The sequence below is a fragment of the Mastigoproctus giganteus genome, chromosome 6 (assembly GCF_048544385.1).
Source record: "Mastigoproctus giganteus isolate SK-2022 chromosome 6, ASM4854438v1, whole genome shotgun sequence".
NCBI classification, from domain to species: Eukaryota; Metazoa; Arthropoda; class Arachnida; order Uropygi; family Thelyphonidae; genus Mastigoproctus; species Mastigoproctus giganteus.
In genome coordinates, this window is record NC_143580.1 from 167162689 (window position 1) to 167182950 (window position 20262).

General features: G+C 35.7%; 1 protein-coding gene across 1 annotated transcript in view; it reads left to right on the plus strand.

Annotated features, from left to right (window-relative positions):
* The window catches only part of Ctf4 (Chromosome transmission fidelity 4), a 454523-nt gene that overhangs the window by 420175 nt on the left and 14086 nt on the right, over positions 1–20262 (plus strand). Inside the window, exon 24 of the mRNA XM_090376337.1 lies at positions 6200–6319. Within this exon, the coding sequence (XP_090232463.1) occupies positions 6200–6319 (120 nt within the window). The remainder of the gene's footprint in view (positions 1–6199; positions 6320–20262) is intronic.

Consider the following 20262-nt stretch of genomic DNA (forward strand, 5'->3'; position numbering starts at 1 on the left):
GGTGTAGTATTTTTTATCCTATCCTTAGCTTGTACCCTAATTCGATTTATTGTGTTAATGGGATAACCCCTGTTCAAGAATCTGCTAGTTAATATTTGTATTTCTGAGTCCAAAGCAGAATCCGTCGTTGAATATTTATAGGCATTTAGAAATTGATTAAAGATAATCGATCTTTTGTAGGTGAACGGGTGGTAGCTATTATAATGTAGAAGCATACCGGTGTCTGTGGGTTTTCGATAGATGCTAAATTGTATTTTGTTCGAGTCCCTGGTAAGCGTGAAATTTAGAAAGGTTAATGACTTAGTATCCGTATCTTCCCTTTCCAATGTAAATTTGAGTCTAGAATGAATATTATTAAACGAATGTAAAATGTCTTGGACAGTACTACTATCAGTAATAACTAGAACATCGTCTAAATACCTCCCATAGTATGTGATACGGGGACGAAAAGGTGTCAAATGTATCTGCTCAATCGTTGAGAGATAGATCTCTGACATTAAGCCACTCAGGCTCAAACCCATTGGTAATCCAAAAATTTGTTTGTACACCTTGTCTTGAAAGGTGATGTAGTTAGCCTCAACTAATAGTTTAATTAAGTGAAAAATTTCCTTAATGGGCAGCTTCGTATAATTAATCGGTGTCGAGTTTTTATTTAACATATCCCAAATAATATCTAATGTGTATTCGACGTTTAATTATTTAATTATTTATATTTTACTTTAATTATTTAATTATTTATATTTTACTTTAATGTACCGGTAAGTTGTCGATTTTTTCGTTTTTTCCGTTTTAATTTCTGGAGGGTATCATACGGAAGTGTTCCACGTACTATATTGAGGTAAACTCCTCTTATTAATTTACTAATATTATTATCAACGTAGAACATATTGAGTATTACAGTTCTGATTCATGCTATCTAATTACTAAGTACTATAGGTTATAATGCTTCTCGTGTTTGGGGTTGTCATTAAAAAATAACTAGATCAAGAACTACATGCTTGAAATTTACACATCTGTATACAGTAAACTCCCATTATAACTCTCATACTTTTAGCACTCTTTTTTCTGGTTCCATGTTTAATTCTGTGAAGTGCCATGTATATTTTGATATCTATAATGTTCCCATTTAAAATGCTTACCCACTTATTGCATTTTTCCCCATCGTTCCAAGAGGAAATAAATCCAGATATAAGGCTCATTCCGCTTTTAGTTTTAGGAAATGGATTAAGTTAATACTACATTCGTACAATAATATTCAAGATACGTTTAGTAACTTTACTATAACTACTAATATGATAATATCACTTAGAATCATTAAAAAGAAAACAATAAACTGAATGAGATATACAAAAAATTCCTGCTGCAGTTAAGTTTGAACTTAGTAAGGTGCAATTTTACGCCTATATACCAAGCCACCTATTAGTATACCCGTATAGTGCAAGTAGGGCTTGCATAAAACCGAGAAATTTCAAAACCGAGTTTAACCGAAGTTTACTCTTAAAACCGGTTTTAAAACCGATTTTCTCAGACTTAGGGAAAATAACTAAAAGCTTATAACACAGGTATATATTTTATCTTGGGTAGATTGTACAAATCGTAATCAAATCTTTTAAACAAAATCTATCACCTCTTATAGTAAAAAAAATAAAAAAATTAAAGTGCTCCAAAAAAATAACCAGCTGGAGATTATACAAAATTACAAATTGTATTCAAATCCTTTGAATAAAAACTATCTTCTCGTATAGTAAACAAAAAAAAATAACAAGCCCTATAATAATAATAATAAATAAATAAAACTAATGAGAAGAAAAGCAGCTTGGGGAAATTACTATTTATTGCTCAGCTTTTTTCTGAAAATGATCCTTTAAAAAACAGTATATTAAGCATTTTTCCTGATAGACTTGACCTTATTTTTGTGTTAAAGAGACTAGTGATCGAAAACACTCTCTCAGATTGGACACTTCTTGGTTTAATGGTCAGCAGTGCCCTATAAACTTTCTCCAGCTTTTCACTTCTACTGCTAGTTGCCTCCAAAAGTTTAAATTCTTTGCTGATTTCCAATTCACTCGGATATTTTGAAGGCTCTTCAGTTAATCTCTTTATTACACTATCATACTCTCGCATGAGTATATCTCCAACATCGGAACTAGACGAGGCTTTGTTTTCTTATAAAAGAACAGTTCGTTTATTTTCAGTTTCTTCATTCAACGCTAAGACTCCTTCGGAATGTTTTGCAAATAATCTCTGATAAATCTCTTCAGCATGCTTTTTCAAAACTTGCTTACTTGGAAAATCAAAAGTTCTTGAACCTGAATCTTCTTTCCTAAACTTTTTGGGGTTGTGTAGATAGCTCAGCAAAGCCACAGTTTGGCAATTTCATCTTGCACTGTAACGCTGCAAAAGGCTTTGGTGAAACTTTAAAGCAAATGGGTTTTCTGCTGTATCAAGCTTAGCAAGCAAAAATTCTATTGAAGACTGCTTTAAGTAAGTCTGTATCTTCTGAGGTTATAGCCTTCAGAATCATTTCAACTGGTCGTTAAGTTTCACATAGCAATTCAAGTGTTTTCCAGTCATCGTCAGACACAACTTCAGTTGACAGTACTGCACATAGAGCATTTGGAATGCAATTTTTCAATTTCAAAAATCTCTCAATCATATAGAATGTGCTATCCCGTCTAGTCTTGCAATCTAATATAAGTTTATATTCTTTCCCATTAAATTTTGTAACATGTCATTTTTGGTAGGCGATTTTCGAAAAAGCTTGCAAAATTTTCTGACTGTTAATAGTTTGTGCAAATTGGCCATTGGATTGAAGAAATAAATGAGCTCATCGGTAAAGTCGGTTTGATAAAGCATGCCTTGCTGTCTTTCTTCAACTTCTTCATCATCATCACTACTTTCTTCATTATTTTCATTTTCTTCATTGTCTTTGGGAGACTCAGAGACTGTCGCACTATAATTGATTGATTTTTCATAAAGTACATCTATAACTGACAGATGTATAAAATGGGCCATTCATTGTTGATGATTAGGCGTAATTTGCTTGCCAAATCATCATTGCTACTCCATCGGTGGTGCAGGCAACAATATCCTCATCCAAGTTCAAACCAAATTCCTTCAAGTGTCCATTCACAATTTGCTCAGTTCTTCTGCTGTCAAGTGAACCATTAATCTCAATAAGACCTAACGACCAATGATTGTCTTTTGAATGCACATTTATATTCATATACCTTTTATTTTGTATAGACGTATATTCGTCTAGAGTCAACGTCTAGAGTCCGTGCACCCAAAACCAATGAATTTTTGAAATGCTGAATGAATTCTTCTTTCTTAGTTTTATAATAATTCAGAACCATATTTTTAATTCCATTCACTGAGGCTGGCGGTAATTTATCGTATTTATTTCTCTGAAGGTGAAGGCTTGATTGTATAAACTCACTCTTGGCAATTGAATTAAAAGAAAATCCATCTAAAGCAGCTAATTTTGAAATCTCTTCTTCCATAGATTTTTTAACAAGTTTTCTAATGTTCTTACCATTTTTACAGGAGGTTCACTGTTATCTTGTTTAATGTTAATCTGATGCATTTTCTTTAAATGCAACATGAAAGATGATGTAGATCCTCCAGACGACTTCATTATCCTCTGACATTTCGAACATTGTGCTTCATCTTCGCTTTTTCGAGCAAAATAATTCCATACATTTGATTTCATCTTAGACATATTAAGAGTAATAAATATTAATTAGTAGGAATTTATATCACCGACAATTTAAAAAATATATATTGAAGACAACAAAGGCAAAATACTATGCGTCACTTCCGCAAGCACTGAATGAAGCGTCTAAACGAGGCAAGTTTCAAAATTTTCACGAAAGAAATTTTTTATTTATTTACTTTCAAATTTTTTTTCCTCAATTAAATCTATTGTATTTTCAAAAATTATGTAAAAGCTAAATTTGGTGAAGCTGCTTTTTGGAGAACATTTGATCGCAAATTTAATAGGAATAAAGAAGGAAGAAACTTTCTACGATTTAAATTTGATGCAATATTCAGCGAATCTGTTTCTAGTGGGTAACCGTCAATAAGGCGCGTTCCATAACTTGCCTGGCGAACAAGATAGATGGAACGGAGAAATGTTGAGCATTTTCTTTTACGCTATCGCTCCGACTCACTCAGTCGTAAATGAGTACACCTGCATCGTGCCATGATACATGTGGGAAGATAAAAGGTACCCCTCTTAGATTTGGGCCACTTGCCCATGAGATTCGTACCTAAACATAAAATAAAATAAAATAAAAAACATGTTTAAAACAAAGTAATTGAACGATCCAGACAAACGAACAAACAAAAGAAAATGTGCGTAACAAAAAACTATATTCGAGGGCTAACTAAGAAAATATTCCAATCCGGTTTTAGAAGGTCGGATTCGGTTTTAACAACTCAATATGAAAACCGATTTAACCGGTTTTATAAAACCGGTTTGCAAGCCCTAAGTGCAAGGATGCCACAGGCTTTTGCTGCACTGGCCAAAAAAAAGTAGATAAGGAAATACAAATGAACTTCCTTCCTCATGTAGGTAACTATCCAGATGACCTTTGAATTTCTTCAAACTGTCACCTCAACTACCTGCAGGGGCAACTTGTTCCAATAATCAGTGACTCGCTGATTACTGGAATAAGATTTGCAGGCAGATATGAAGTTTTCTGAGCAGTGCAGGCGGTCTGCAAAAGTAGCTCATGGTGTCTTGTCAATGATATGTAATTTTTCTAGCAGGGATAAGGAGGTGATTATCCCCTTGTGTAAGGCAATTGTCAGGCCACACCTTGAGTACTTTATACAGGTCTGTAGGCCTCATTTTAAGAAGGATGTAGAACTGTTGGAACGAGTACAGAGAAGGGCAACAAGATTAGTGAATGGAACGAAGGGTTGTTCTTATGAAGAAAGGCTAAGTTTTGGAGATTATAGTGTCTGTAAACAAGGCACCTGCGAGGTGATCTGATTGAGGTGTCTAGAGCCTTGAATGGTTTGAGCATGCTCAATGCTGATGGGGTGATTCTTCTTGCTCAGAATAATCGGCTGAGGGGGCATAACTTCAAATTGAGGAAAGACAATTGTAGGATAGATGTGCAGAAGTTTGCCTTTAGCCAGCGGGTAGTTGATTGTTGGAATAGACTTCCATCTTTTGTTGTGGAAGTTGATAGCCTAAATAAATTTAAGGCTGAGCTGGTCAGGTATTTGGAACGAATGGAAGTGGTTGTTTTTTTTGCTGATGCTGCATAAGCTTGCTTTCTTGCATCGTATGCCTCTACTGATGCTAATGCTAAAGTGACAATCTAATCTAAACCTCTTCACCTCTAATTTTAATTTATGTCCCCTACTTCTGGAATTCTTTGAGTAATTGTGTCATTATAGTATACTAGGTTAGTTAAGTATCATTTTCCCTTAACAAAACCATGTTGTGAGTTCTTCAGAATGCAGTTTCTATCTAAATGTTTATTAGGAAAACTTTCGAGCATAAAAGCAAGTAAGACTCCCAGAGATACCCTCAATCTTCAAGTTAAATAAGAAACAATCAAATATCACCCACATCAGGAACAGTTTCTATGAAGTACAAACTGCATCATAAATGATTCCTAGAATTTAGTATCATTCCTTTATCATGACCAAAAAATCAAGAGAAAGTAAAATTATATCCAGGTTTATTCCTTTTTGGAACCTTTTAAAAAAGTGACATAAGCAGGAAAGTGTTTTGAATGGGAGCACTGTAGACTAAAAATTGCACTATATAGCATTGACCATGAAGAAAACAGCATTAACAGTTGGAGTATCATAATGGGAATTTGATTTATTTTTCATTTTCTTTGTATATTCTTGACTTTTTATATAAGTATTTCTTTGAATAGTATTGTCAAAAGATGGTTATTGCTCAGATTTAAAGAAGGCAATTGTTCCTTGATAACAGCTTCCTTGCTGATTTCACTTTCAGAAACTACTATGCAAATTTCCTTACACATTTCTTATTGAATATTTTTGTGTATTCTCCTTTTCTGCAAATGTTTACTGGATAACTATTCTAGTAGGTATATTTTAAAAAATTATTGGTCCTATTATTTTTAAGTATTTGTGGATGTCTTTTGTCTATTGGTTATATGCATAACATATTAAATGCTTTATTAAGTTAATGAAAATCTGGTTCTAGGTTGAAATTCATCAAACACGTCCTTCACATGGCATTGATAATATTCTACAGGTTACAAACCAGCTGACACAGTCTAATGAGAAAATTGGTGATACAACTGTTTCAGACTTCAAGCAAAAGGTATGGTTTTCATTAGTTATTTCTGTTATTAATAAGTGAACAATTACAATATAATATGTAATTATATTAATAAATGAAAATATAGCACTAGAAGGAAGCCAAGATGGATGAATATAATGAGCTGGCCAATGTATTAGAGCAGAAAAAGATAACATGGAAAAGCTATTTTTCATACAGAACAATGAAAAGTACAATAACTATGAGTTTTTCTGTAATAATACCACAGATAAGGTTAAGGCTGAGTATAAGAAATGAGCAAAGAATGGGGAGAAATTTTCATGTATGTGAATATAAAGTAAAAGAACATTAATCAGATTAGACCCTAGTACTGGGTGTGGAAAAGTCTTAGATAGCCCAGTTTACTGGTATTACTGGAAAGATTCTAAGACTGATTTCACAGTGGCTGCAGGGTAGAAGGTTGTGATTAACATGTTCACTGTTTCCTGAACACTAATATGCAGTTTCAGATTTTAATCCACTTGGAGGGAAACCCATTCTACATTTACAACTTTTTTTTTTTTTTCCAATTTCACAGAAAAAAAAACTGGAAATTTTTATCAAGCTGCCTCAATGTGCTTTCTGTCCAGATTGACTGAAGTTTTCAATGCTAGGTCAAAAAGGCCATTGCAAAAGCTATCCGTGAAAGTTTTAATGAATATTCTTCAGATTGGTGTAATGTCAGAAGTGAGGTCCTCCATGAATTTGTTTTTGGACCACTGTTGTTTCATGATTTTCTTAAATGATATTAACAATGGGATAGAGGACATTGATGTCAAAATTTGGAGATGATAATTATTTAAAGAGTTCTTAATGGCTTGAACAGGCTTTGAGAATGGTCAGAAAATTGGCAACTATGTTTTAGTGTAGAAAAATGCAAGGTCATATGCTTGTGAAAGAGCAGCCTGAAAACAAATACAGCAATACCCCGCATAGCACTGATAATTGGTACCGAAACTGTTCCATGCTATGTGAAAGCGTGCTGATTGAGGTATAATTATAATGGGTTTTAATTGAATGCATACCAGAGAAATAGTTTATAAATTATAATAAATATATAAACAATTTGTAGTTGATAGTCAATTAAAACGATTTGAAATTAAAAATATTGCAAAAATTTTATTAATGAAAGGTAACATCCTTAGAGATGAGGAAAAAACTTTACTGGTTATTTAGCTACATGTATTTCAATAATAAAGTCTGGTGAAGTCGTCTTCTTTTTCTCAGCATACAAGTCTTTGTAGCATCAAAACCGCTCTTCTAAAATTTGCCGTATCTTGATGCTACGTTCAACATCCAGATATACATTCATAGTTGCCTTACAGGCCATTGTCAACTCTTCCCCCAAAAAAAAACCTTTCTCCAATTCTTCTGTTGAAAATTCTTTTAGTGTCACTTCAGCATTATCCACTTCAGAATTGTTTTCTTCTTCTTCATATGCAGTTTGCTCTTGAATTTCAAGGCGAGTTGCATCATCTAAGTCATTTGCATGTGAGTCAATGCAGTCATGTACATTGGCAGCTTCAAAAGGTTTCAAATCCCAAGTCTTTTCTGATCTTCACAATGTCTTTGGCAATTGTCTGAATTTGTGACTCAAAACCAGTGAAATAATTTGCCAAATATGGCAAAACATGCTGCCAAACAGAAGCATGTTGTTGGCAGTGATTTCTAGCCAAGATGCAAATATATTTTCGATCATATTTAAAGGAGTAAAAAATAAATTGTGAAATGAAAAGTTCGAAAAGCTACCATGTCATCTTGTTAGGATGGAATTAAGAATACTGAACACTGTTACACCGTTGCCAGTGACTACCTGAGGGAAGCTATTGGCATATGTGCATGTGAGAGAATAGAGTTGGCACTGCAACATATATAACATACAACAGCATATATGTTGAGTACGTTTTGGCTATTGAATTAGTTTTAATGTGTACAGTAAATTTTTGACTTAAACTTAATTGAAAACTGTGTTATAGTGAAACCCGTGCTGTTTGAAGCCATGCTAAGCGAGGTACTGCTGTATACACTTGCTGGGGTTGAATTAAAAACAGGAAGAAAGGGATCTGGGAGTTATGATGTGGATAGATGTGAAGTTTTCTGAGCAGTGTAAAATAGGCAGCCAGGAAAGCCCATGGTGTCCTATTGATGATTTATGAAAAATATCCTATAGAATAAGGAGATCATAATCCCACTGTATAAGGTAATTATAAGACCACATTTGGAATGCTGTGCCCAAGTATGAAGATCTCATCTGGGAAAAAAAAAAAAGACTTTGACCTTCAGAGTCCAAATAATACAAGCAACTTGCATGGTGATATCAGCAGAAGGACAACTGTGCAATGATAGATTTTGATTATGTGGGCTACAGAGCTTGGCAACAGGGGTCATTAGAGGGGACATGATTGAGGTTTATAAGACTCTGAGAGGAGTTAATAAAATGAATAAAGGTGGAGTTTTCACTGTTAGAAAGAATTAATCACTGCCAAGTACCAGCAAATCACCAGATTGGTTACTTGTGGTTGCCCTCAAGGCTTGGCCTTGGGGCCTTTCTTCTGGTCCATTGTGCTGGATGAGCTCTTTGGAATGGACCTTGAATGTGCAATGTCCCTTGCTTTTGCAGATGACCTGGTCTTGGTGATGCATACAGAAACTTCAGAGCATGGGCAACCATGTACAGGGTCCTCATATCAGCAGAAAAAACTAAGTACATCCTTTTAAAGAGTACCTTGCACATAAGACCATCAATCACGAAGATAGTTGCTACTCCAATAAAACTGTTTCAGAAATAAAATTTATTATAATCCTGGATATGAAGCTAACATTTTACGCACACACTTCGTGTACCTGGCCACCAAGATTAAGAAGTACATAACAATGATTGCCCATATTAGTTGGGTGGATTGGGGTATCATATGAAGGTCACTGACCCTCATTTATAAGGGTATATATCTTCCCACTCTTTGCTGTGGTACAACAAAGTCACCCTGGTGTGAAACAAGCTTAAGCTTGACTCAATTCAGTGAGCCATGTTACCCACCATCACTAGAGCCTGCTGCATCGTGAGCACTCCAGCTCTGTAGATCCTTTTTGGGTTCATGCCTCTTTACTTAGACTTCATCAAAAGAGGTATATTTCAGCAACAAAAGAAAGATGCCCCCCACTGAGATTGTAGGCATTTGTTTTAACCTGGCTAATGACCTGTGATGGAAAAAAAAAAGAATCGTAGAGAAGTTATTAGATATCTGGGACAACACAACCAAGGAAGACATCACTAAAAAGTTCTTACCATCTGTCAGGCCCATCTTTTTAAAGCCTCCACCCTTCTTTTCTCTAGGATTACAAGTTACATGTCTCTTGATAGGACATAAGTTGACTGCCCTTGGAATTGCCGACCGGGCTAGCCAGGTGGGTAAAGTGCCTGCCTGGCAACCCAAAGGTCGCGGGTTCGAATCCCGCCTCGGGCTTGGATCAAAGTACTGCAAAAACCTTGGGAGGTGCACTATGGCCACAGAAGCTAATGCGCCAACAACTACCAAAAAAAAAAAAAAAATTAGTATTAGTAGTGGCAAATGATGCAAGAAAACAAGCTATACAGCATCAGCAAAAAAAAAAAAAAAAAAAAAAACTTTGCATTTCACCTCTCCATCCCCTCGAATTGAACAGAATCCGCTCTGTACTTGTGGTGAGTATAGAGATGGGAACACGTGATGTTTACCTGCACTAACTGTGAAAACTACCACATCAAACTGAAAACTAAAATCCCAGTTCATCCATGGCACTCTGAACATCTCTACCTCTGGAATGAACTATACTACATAGCCTTGATGGAATTTGTGCAATATGTATTTCCACAGAGATGAGCTAATTGAAGAAACATTCCAACTATTGATACTGGATAAACCTCAAGACTACCTCTACACTGCTGCCAAAAAGACAATAAAGATTTTTGTCTCACTCTGCAAATGGACAAGATATTGAACAACCCTATCTGGGACTCTAACATATGAGATAGTGACCACCAAGGATTAACCCTGAAGACACCTGCCAAGAAAGGATGTTTAGCCTACCTTGCTTTCAGCAAAGATGCTATCTGCTAACATTACTCCTGTAGTGTGGGATTTAAACAACTACTTGATTGCTAAATGGTGATCACATGACTCCTGCTCCCTATAACTTTTAATCCTGGGGTTCTGCCTAATCCCCTCCCTCATCTTGATAATGGGCTTTCTGACCTACACTTGTTTATTTTCCTATGTTCTCTGCCCAATAATAAAAACTTTGGGGGGGGGGCCCTTCCTTGCAAGCTCAGTGAATGCTAGGGTTTGCCCAGTCAGAGAACTCCTGGTACAATAACTAGATGTCAGTGGTGTTCCATGGGCTCTTAGGCTAAGAGGCCAGATGAACAACATAATCTTACACTACATAAACCCCATGCCACTCACACTATCTAGCCTTTACAGGGTACGCCATTCAAACAAGAGAACTCATCGTTTAGTTGTGTTTATCCAAAACAGGGGAAAGGGTTTTAGGAAGTTTAATTTAGCCACTGAGTTGTTGATCATTGAAACAAGCTGCCTTTTGCAATCCTAAGGAATGCTGTGTATTTATTGATGCTTCAAAATTAACTTTAATAGCAGTTTTTCTGCATAATGGAATGCATTCTCATCAGTTATATTTCATGCTGTTGGCTTGAAAGAAACATGAGTGCAATAAAATACCACAACTTTGCTTGCTTGGAATATCTGTGGCGATCTTAAGGTAGTTGATTACCCACTGATCTAGAGTAAGTTTCACAAAATACTGTTGTTTTCTGTATTTATGGGACAGTTGTGAAACATAAAAACATTACATTGTCCAGCATTGCGAAAAGAGGAAGGAGTTTTTACCAGGGAGAAGTAATGTAAAATATGTTGCACTGATTGAACCAAAAAAAAAGAAAAAAAAAAGTTCTTTTCCACCTTCCTAAATACATGCCAAGGATTACCCAGTGGTGAGCTGTAGTGGGCTCGCGAGAGCCCATTGTTGAGACGATCATTTATTTTACAAATAAAATCTCGAATACAATTATTTAGTATCCACAGCCGAAACTACGGTGGGGCGAGCAGGGCTCCATTCCCAGCATTTTAATGGTGCAGTCGATCAGTTATGTATTTTAAAATTGCTTCATTTTTGATTTAATTACAGTCGAACCTCTGTTTAACGAACTTCTTTATAGCGAATTTTTTTGATTCCCCCTTGGTAATTACATTTAAAATGGTTTCCGTTGAACAAAGAAAATTTCCTTGTAACGAACGGATTAGGAGAGACAACTTTGTATGCATTGTTCTCACCTCTAGCTATTAGGCAATTTAGGTAATTAGAAAGTGCGAATTAAGTGTGAAAGAGATTGCCGTTTCACAATGTTAGTTGGTGTCCTTAAAACCCATGCAGTCACATACTGAGAAGTTGCGCTAGTCAATATGCTTTCCATAGCCAGTCAGAGGATTAAGAAGATTCTCGACATGGATTATAGCCTCTGGTCAACCTGTGTTGTGGTTCCCCTTTACTCCGACAAACGGGCATATGTTTTTCGCAGAAGTGAGTGATCCATGCCTTCCAGTAAATTTCTCCTGTCTGTGTTTACATGGTCACAGTAGCTGAATATCCGTGTGATTCCGGCATTTTGCACTGTTTCAAAGAACTAGTGAGGGTAGCAATGTAGAGGGGGGGATGAGGCAACTAAGAACTTGCAAAGATGAAATGTTGACAGATTTTGAAACTTTTTTGAGTTTTTCACTATGTAGAAAATATTCTAAAATATAATGGCAAACAGGCAATAATTAGCATTATATCACCAATCTCCAAAAAACTAGCGCGAATTAAGGATGATTGCTAAAGAACTTGATGTGGAAACTATAAAGATCGGTGGGGTGTTCGGGCCACGATGAGTAGCTTGCGGACGGCAGTTGTCAATTGGAGGAATTATCCCGCTTTGTGCAAACATTTTGAATCAGAAGTTAAATATTCCAGATTATTAAATCGACTTTTAAATTTGGAATTTCTTAACCATTTAGCACTAATGATCGACATCCTGCAGGAGCTCTCTTACCTTTCAGAAGCATTACAAAATCACAGTGGTAAAAGCATATAAATTAATTATTCGAACTATTAATGCTATTGCTAATTTGAAAAATTCTGAAGGAAATTATGAAGCTAAAATTGAGAGCGTGTTGAGGTGGAAAGAATTTGAAGGAATCAAAATCGAAAGTAAAAAAATTACCTCGTGACAAATTATTAATGCAGCAGGGTGATTTTAAATTAAATAAAGAAAATAACGATACCATTAAAAATAAATTTTAAACATATGCTACCCAAAATCGTGAATATGAAAGAACTTTCGTCTCGGTGGCAAGGCGGTGAAAGCCGAATAGGAAATTTAAGTTTTCTGATAAAAATTAATAATTTTAGAGATTTTGTCGAAGACAGTTTATCTTTAAAATCGAGTGAAATTCCCTTTCAATTAACAAAGCCAGAAAATATCTTTGAAACCATTGCAATTAGCAATGCTGAAGCTGATTTCAGCTTTCAGTGTAATGAATAATGTCATGACAATTAAAGACGTTGAAGATTATGATGACCATACATCTAAATTATTATTAGCTATATGGTGTAAGGAACTTGATGGGCTGCACCAGCCAAAAAAAAAAAAAAAAAAAAATCCTGAGTTACCCTAAGAGAGAGAGGCAAAAGTAGAAGGGAATCACCAAGAAAGAGAAGAATGATGATATCCAGCTCAGGACCCTGGGTGTGCCAAGCCCATACTCACCAGATGTGAGCCCCCCCCCCCCTGGGGTTGTATGGAAAACCATTGCTTTAATTTGATCCAGATTGTTACGTCAAATAATTCCTCTGCAATCATCACTCAGCTATTGAGTAAAGCAGAAGATCGACAACAAATATTGATAAAGAAGTAAATTTTATATGGCAATTTTTAGAATAAATTTTTCTTGAATATTTGTGAAATGATTTTTTTTCATATAATCTGTGATTTTTTGTGTACTTTTTCTAGAAAGTTTGTTTTTCTTTTTTATGTAATATTTTTTATATTGTGGAATGTTTTGTGATAGTTTTTAGGTTGTGATATGGAAAATATTTCATGTTATTTTTTATTCACAATATTAAAATTTTATCATGAAAAAAATTTATCCATTATATTTCCCTAGTTGTTTAAAAAAGACAAATAAAAAAGTTGCGCGTGTGCCAAGCACACACGGTAGATGGTTTATGCGAAACATCCTTCGCGTTTCTTTTAGGTATTTTGATTTGTATATATCGATTACGAAATAAAACAGATTTTTTATTATAAATATTTTATTGATCATTCACAGATTTTCATAATTTCTGGAAGATAAGATACAATAGATTTATGATAACTAAAGCAAGAGATGTATACTTGCGAGTGCAACGTATCTAAATATCTCTGTAAAACAGCACCGATTGCTGTACCGATCTTGTAGTTGAAGCGACATACGCAGCTGTTAGGGGGAACCTAACAATGGAGTGTAACGAAAATGCGAGACGAAATAAGAAATTATTGACAAATATTTGTATTGTTGCCATTATACTTACTGCAATAGTAACTTCAGGAAGCATGGTTGTGACGTCATACTATTCAAAAATTCTAAAAAGTTAGAACTCCAGACACTGTCGTATCCAGTTATCATCGTAAGGCGAGGCATGACAACCAGGTTTTTTTTTTTTTTTTTTTAAGATAGACCTAGGAACATTTTACACATTCACTTATACACATGGTTAAGGGGATAATAAGCCGCATCTATCCACACCTGACTCCAGATATCATAACGGTCACGAAAAACGTGTCACGTGCTCTATCACATTACTAGTAGTGCGAGCGTAGGAAGCTCCTCTAGTGGAAGCCGCAGATGTCGTCACTTCCATGACCGATCAAATTTACTCAGTAGAAAGTTGGAAAAACTGCGAGCCCATTGGTAAAATATTCACAGCTCACCACTGCCAATGCCGAATAGTTGTTAATTTCATGTGCCTTTTGTATTTACAGCACTCATTGGTTGACCACTTGTGTACGTGGTGGCAGCAAACATGTTAAAGCAGTTGTGCATGGATTTCTTGGAAGGAGGGAAGAAGATAATTATGACTCACTGGTGACATCTTTATTACAATATTATAAAGATGTGGGCTGCCGAATGTCTTTGAAAATTAATTTTCTTCATTCCCATTTCAGTTTTTTCCCTAAAAATTTGTGAGATGCGAATGATAAGTAGGGGGATCACTTTCATTAGGACATATCCACGATGGAAAAACGGTACCAAGTTTTCTGGGATATTGCCATGGTGGGGATTACTACTGGTTTCTTTAAAGAGTAAACAAAATGGACTATAAGAAAAACTCCTAATAGAACTGTCTTTCATATAGAACTTTCTTTCATATAGAACTTTCTAATACAAATCTCTAAAACTCTCTTTTCTTATAGAATCTGTGTAGTACATCATGTGTTTAACTGAAGTATTTTAAAATGAATAAGACTTTGAAGGTAGTTCTTTTATGTGATATTTGAAATTGAGCATTCATTATGTTACTAAAATTTCAGTATGTCAATAATGGGATAGAAACATAATTTTGATATTTTTGGAATCAATGGATCAATTTGCTTTAGCATCTGCAGCTTGTGGTATGGGGGGAGGAAAGATGTGTGTGTGTGTGTGTACTTTTTTCTAGTGTAATTAGTTCTGATGCATAAAGGTTAATCTTTGGGCAGGCTTTTATTTTAACTTTACATGCACATGTGGTTTTTCAGATGTACTTATCACTAAGCCTACTGATGTTACCACTTACTGTAATGATATTAAATTGTAATGGTAAACTTTTAAAAGAATTATTAATAGGTATAGAAACATTTGCTGTTTTTACTGATTACTTTGTGCTAAATGCAGTTTTCTTCATTATCCTACTTATAAGGAAACTCTAGCTAATCTTTACCTGTGCTCATTGCTACAAACATGTTTGTGATTTTCCATGTCTCTCAACCATGTTTACTCCAGGCTATACCTGTAGTTTTATTACATGACCAGCCTGAGTAGGAGAATACAACTATTATATGAGAACAAATGCATTCGAAAGAAAAATAGCTGTTAAAGGGTGTTGTGTTATGAAGATTATCACAGAGTATTGCTTTACATGGCACTTTAGTGTGATTGTTGTAGTACTTTAGATAAGTGAAGTAAAACTTTATTTTTGTTTTCTGTAATCATCACAATATGTTTTAAAGTTGGAGTTTATGCATAGCAGTGTGTTTCTTCATTGATAATTTGCTTCAGAAATCCATTTCACTACTACTATTATTTTCTTTAAATCAGAATACCGGCACCAATTACTTTGTGGCAGAAACCACCTCCTTCTTTGTTCAGACTCTTACCAAAATTCTTCATTAATCCAACCTTTATATGCAAGTTACAAAATAAGAACAGCATATAAATTTGTTGATTCTTTAAACGTGATGCATTTATGGCCTTTTTAGGCTTCTGGAATTTACTAATATGTGTTGGATAGTGCTCAAAAAGGATAATTTTTTTATGCCCTAAACTCATGAAGAGAACAAACAAAGTTTGTAATACAGCATCATTACTATAATGTCTCATATTATGAAATCCTACGTGAGTATCCTGGCCTTTCATTTTTGAATAAGTAAAACTTCCTTGATAAAGACTTATTCTCAGTTTAGTACTACTACCATAAAAATATTAAAATGATGCCTTCAAACGCCACCCAGTACTTATTAGTACACAGCTATCAGAGAGCCATAGACGCATCATGTTAAATTCACCCAACTGTTGGCATCTCTCATACTGTGAAAATATTTCACTTGTAGGTTATATACTATTACAGTCACAGTTCCTAGCCTACCTGCCTACTGAAGAGGGAACAAATATTTCTGAAACGGTGCTGTGTGAGTGGTGCACTATATTGAGAATAAGTAACGATAGTCTTCTACCGGGGAAGCATTGCATGCATTGAAGTTTGAGAAGTTGAAAGAAGATACTTGTTGACATTAGACTTGAACTTCTGTCAGTTTGGGAAATACATATACATATGAAGGAAGGCTGTTGCAGAAAACAGAAGTTTAATGAATAATTGAGGAAAAAGAGAAGTTGGTTCTGTGAGTTTGAAGTTGGACAGTAAAGTTTATAGTGTGTTAGTTGCCTAACAGCACCAGGGGTTCCCCCATCTCTGCACTGTGTACTCTGTTTGTATGACACAGAACTCTGTGGAGGCCAGTGATTTAAAAAGTGTGTGGGGAATGGTTTGTTGTGTAGTGTTACGTTCTGTTGTTTCTCTGATCGTTTAGCCGTTGGGCCCTTATCGGGACCCACCGTTGCCCGCACTTTGCCACAAGGAGACAGGTCAGGCACCCAGTAGATTATTTAAGTACTCTGGTGGGCTCTGCCACCTATTTTCCAAGGATTTCAGTGGCAAGACATATATAAAGGGAGGGGGAGGGGGGGTTGACCACTAGAACATTGTTAGGTGCATACTAGAACGGCCTCCGTAGCCGAGTGGGCAAGAGCGGGAGTGCAGTAGCACACGCTCTTTGAGTAGACCGGGGTTCAAGCCCCTGACTGCTGAATACGGTCGATCTGCCAACCCGCACTGGACCAGCGTGGCAGATTATGGTCCATTTCCCTCAGCATGAATTGTTGAGGAGGCTTCCATCCTGCAGTGGGTTGATAATGGCTGCACTTGACTTTTTTTTTTTTAGGTTGGTTTAGTTAGAGTGGGAGGGAATGGGGGGGAAACAGGTAGAAGGATAGGGGCAATAGAGTAGGCATCCCCAAAGAGTTCAGTGGGAACAAGCCCCACCAGGTGAAGTATGGGGGGGCCAGGAGATAGAGACCAATCTCTTTCCTCCCCTGCCTGGGGATGGGTTTTTAAAGGGAGCCAGGTTTGAGTACCTAGTTCAGATCACCAAATGGCATGTTGGCAGGCAGCAAAGCCGCAGTATGTCTTCGTCAGTGATGAGTTGTTGGGTCCATGTAGTTCCGAATCAGGTTGGAAGGTCAAACTGCCCATCCCTCTCCGGGGGTGGGATATGTTAGCTAGCAGTGGGGAACCCACCAGGCGAAGGGGTGGGGGTGGAGAGACACACATTTACTTCATTCATAATCCCCATTCTCACTCTGCTTGCATTCTATTTTTATACTTTTTACTTATAGTTTATATTGTTTTTTTTTTTTTTGTTTTTTTTTTGTTAGGTTATATATATATATATATTTTTTTTTTTTCCTGAAAGTTTTTTCTCACATTAGATTACATTATTTGAATTTAGATTACACACCATTGCACCCAGGGGGGTGCAATGGTGTGTAATCTAAATTTAAATAATACTAATGCTTAATAATTAAGCTAAAATTAAAACTAGGGTTAGTGTGTACTTAACTGTAACATATATGGTTTGTGTTCTTTTTCTCACACACTTACACTCTCATTCATTCTTTTGGCTTTCATTTCATTTCTTCAACTCTTGCTTTCTGCACTGCACTCTCTGGGCACCGACCGGGCTAGCCGGGTGGGTAAAGTACCTGCCTGGCAACCCAAAGGTCGTGGGTTCGATTCCCGCCTCGGGCTTGGATCAAAGTACTACAAAAACCTTGGGAGGTGCATTATGGCCACAGAAGCCTATGCGCCAACAACTACAAAAAAAAAAAAAAAAAAAAACTCTGGGCAGTTGTGGTACATGCCTAGCCGCAAGTTTTTTGCAGGCCAGGGGGGAATACAGTGATAGTATTTGTGTTGTTAGTAAATATTTGTTAGTATATATAAAATAATGTAATTATTATTAACTTTGTATTCTTTCAGCCAATTACATTTGCTCTTCCACTCATTCTCACACACATAGAATGAATAGGCTGGTCACTGAGTGAATTAGGAATTAAGGTAAAAGGGAATATATGTCAGTTTTCGTGAAAGAAAGAGTGATCCAGCACAATGGAAAGAGAGTGAATGTGCTGGATCACTCTTTCTTTCACGAAAACTGACATATATTCCCTTTTCTCTTAATTCCTAATTCACTCAGTGACCAGCCTATTCATTCTACGTTGCATCCCCTTGCTACCAGCTTACTGATATTTTTCAACTAATTTGCTTCCCTAGCTACCTATACATCTCCCCCCCTACTTGGTTACTTATTTGGTGAGGGGGGCCCCAGGTTCCTACACATAGCAGGGTAGTCCTGGGGTCTACCCAGGTCAATCCAGTTTTGTCATGTCAGGGCACAGAATACTGCTGTCTTGACAGTTTTTAAGTCATCGTCTGGCCGTGGTGGGAGACATGGGCAATTTTAACTATTCATTATTGTTTAATTGCTGAGGAGCTGAATTGCCATTCTTTGGATAGTTCCGTGCATTTTAAATACTTTGTGTGAAGGCTGTAAAGGCTTTATAATTTTTCTCTTCTATAATGAACAGATGTTCTTCTTCCCTGGGAAGGGGGCCAATCTGTGCTATTAGCTCTGTTCTGGGGAATAATTATAAATTATACATTCATATAGAATGTGTGTCCAGTCTTCACTCTCGCCACAAGTGCAATTTGGGTCATCACTCAGTCCTAGGGAGGTTAGTTTTGCCTTTAGGATGCCATGACCTGTCAATATGAATGTTTAAAAAAGGCCAGGGGCATACCACTTACGCGGCTTTGGGCTGACCATTGCCACCCATGGCAGAACCCTTTTGGTAACTAGACTTCTGGTTTCCAGCTCCCATTTTGTTTGCCATAGTTCATGGAGCTTTGTGGCTATTCTTTTTTTTCAGCATTGAAAGTTGGTTGTATCAAGGGCTATCCCCAGAAATTCTGTGGGTATATCCTTTTTAAGTCTATAATATGAGCCTCTTTTGGCTACTTCCAGGTAAAGTGGGAGAGCTCCAGCTAGAAACTGTAATGCAGGTGTGCCTACTGTGCGACATGCTCGGATAATGGTGAGAAGTGTTGTTCTTTTTATCAATTCTAATTTATTCCTGTTTCTTACTATGGCCGAGTGGTTAACCATGCACTGGCTCCATAGGTGATAACAGGTAGGAATAGGGTGACCATATTTTTTTAGAAAAACTAGGACATTCCCATTTTTAAAAAGAGGACAAAACTAGGACATTTTAAACTTTTTTATTAACAAAAAATTATGAACGTTATATAATTTATTGATAAAATAGAAATTTCTTCTGATAAAATAAAACACATTCTTTTAAAAATACACTTAATACTTTTAAAAAATTAATATTTTCTAAGATTTTCAGCTGTTTAGTTATTTGATCTTAAAATTCTTGGCATTTCTTTTTCATATTATGTGTAGTAAACAATAAGCCTTTATTTACTTCAAACTGTAACAGGTTTCTTCCCTTTTGGTCATTGAATGTTCATTAATGAAGACCGAATATAGAAGGAATAAATACTATAATTTTTAATAATTCAGAACTTAATTCTAAAGTTTGACAAAAAAACACATTCCTTATGCAGTAGTTCATCAATTTCTTATTTTTTCCATGAATTTTATACCATGAAATTAATGAACAGCCTTGAAGAATGGATAGGGTGACTATATTTTTTATGAAAACTAGGATAGCAGAGGAAGAATACAAAAATAGGACTAAATTTTTTTATTGCAAAAGATAAAAAACAGAAAATAATGGCAAAATAAAATACATCTTGTTGACATAAAAATTAAATAGGTGTTCTTTTAAAAAAACATTTAATAATTCATTGAAATTAATATTTACTTGAAGATAAAATTTCTGCTAAAACTTTTGGTTCATTAATTATGTGGTTATAAAATTCTTCACGTCATTTGCATATTATATATAGTAAATAATATTCCTTTAACAGCTTCAATTTTTAATTGGTTTCTTTCCTTTGTCCACTGACTATTTATCAATGAAAATACA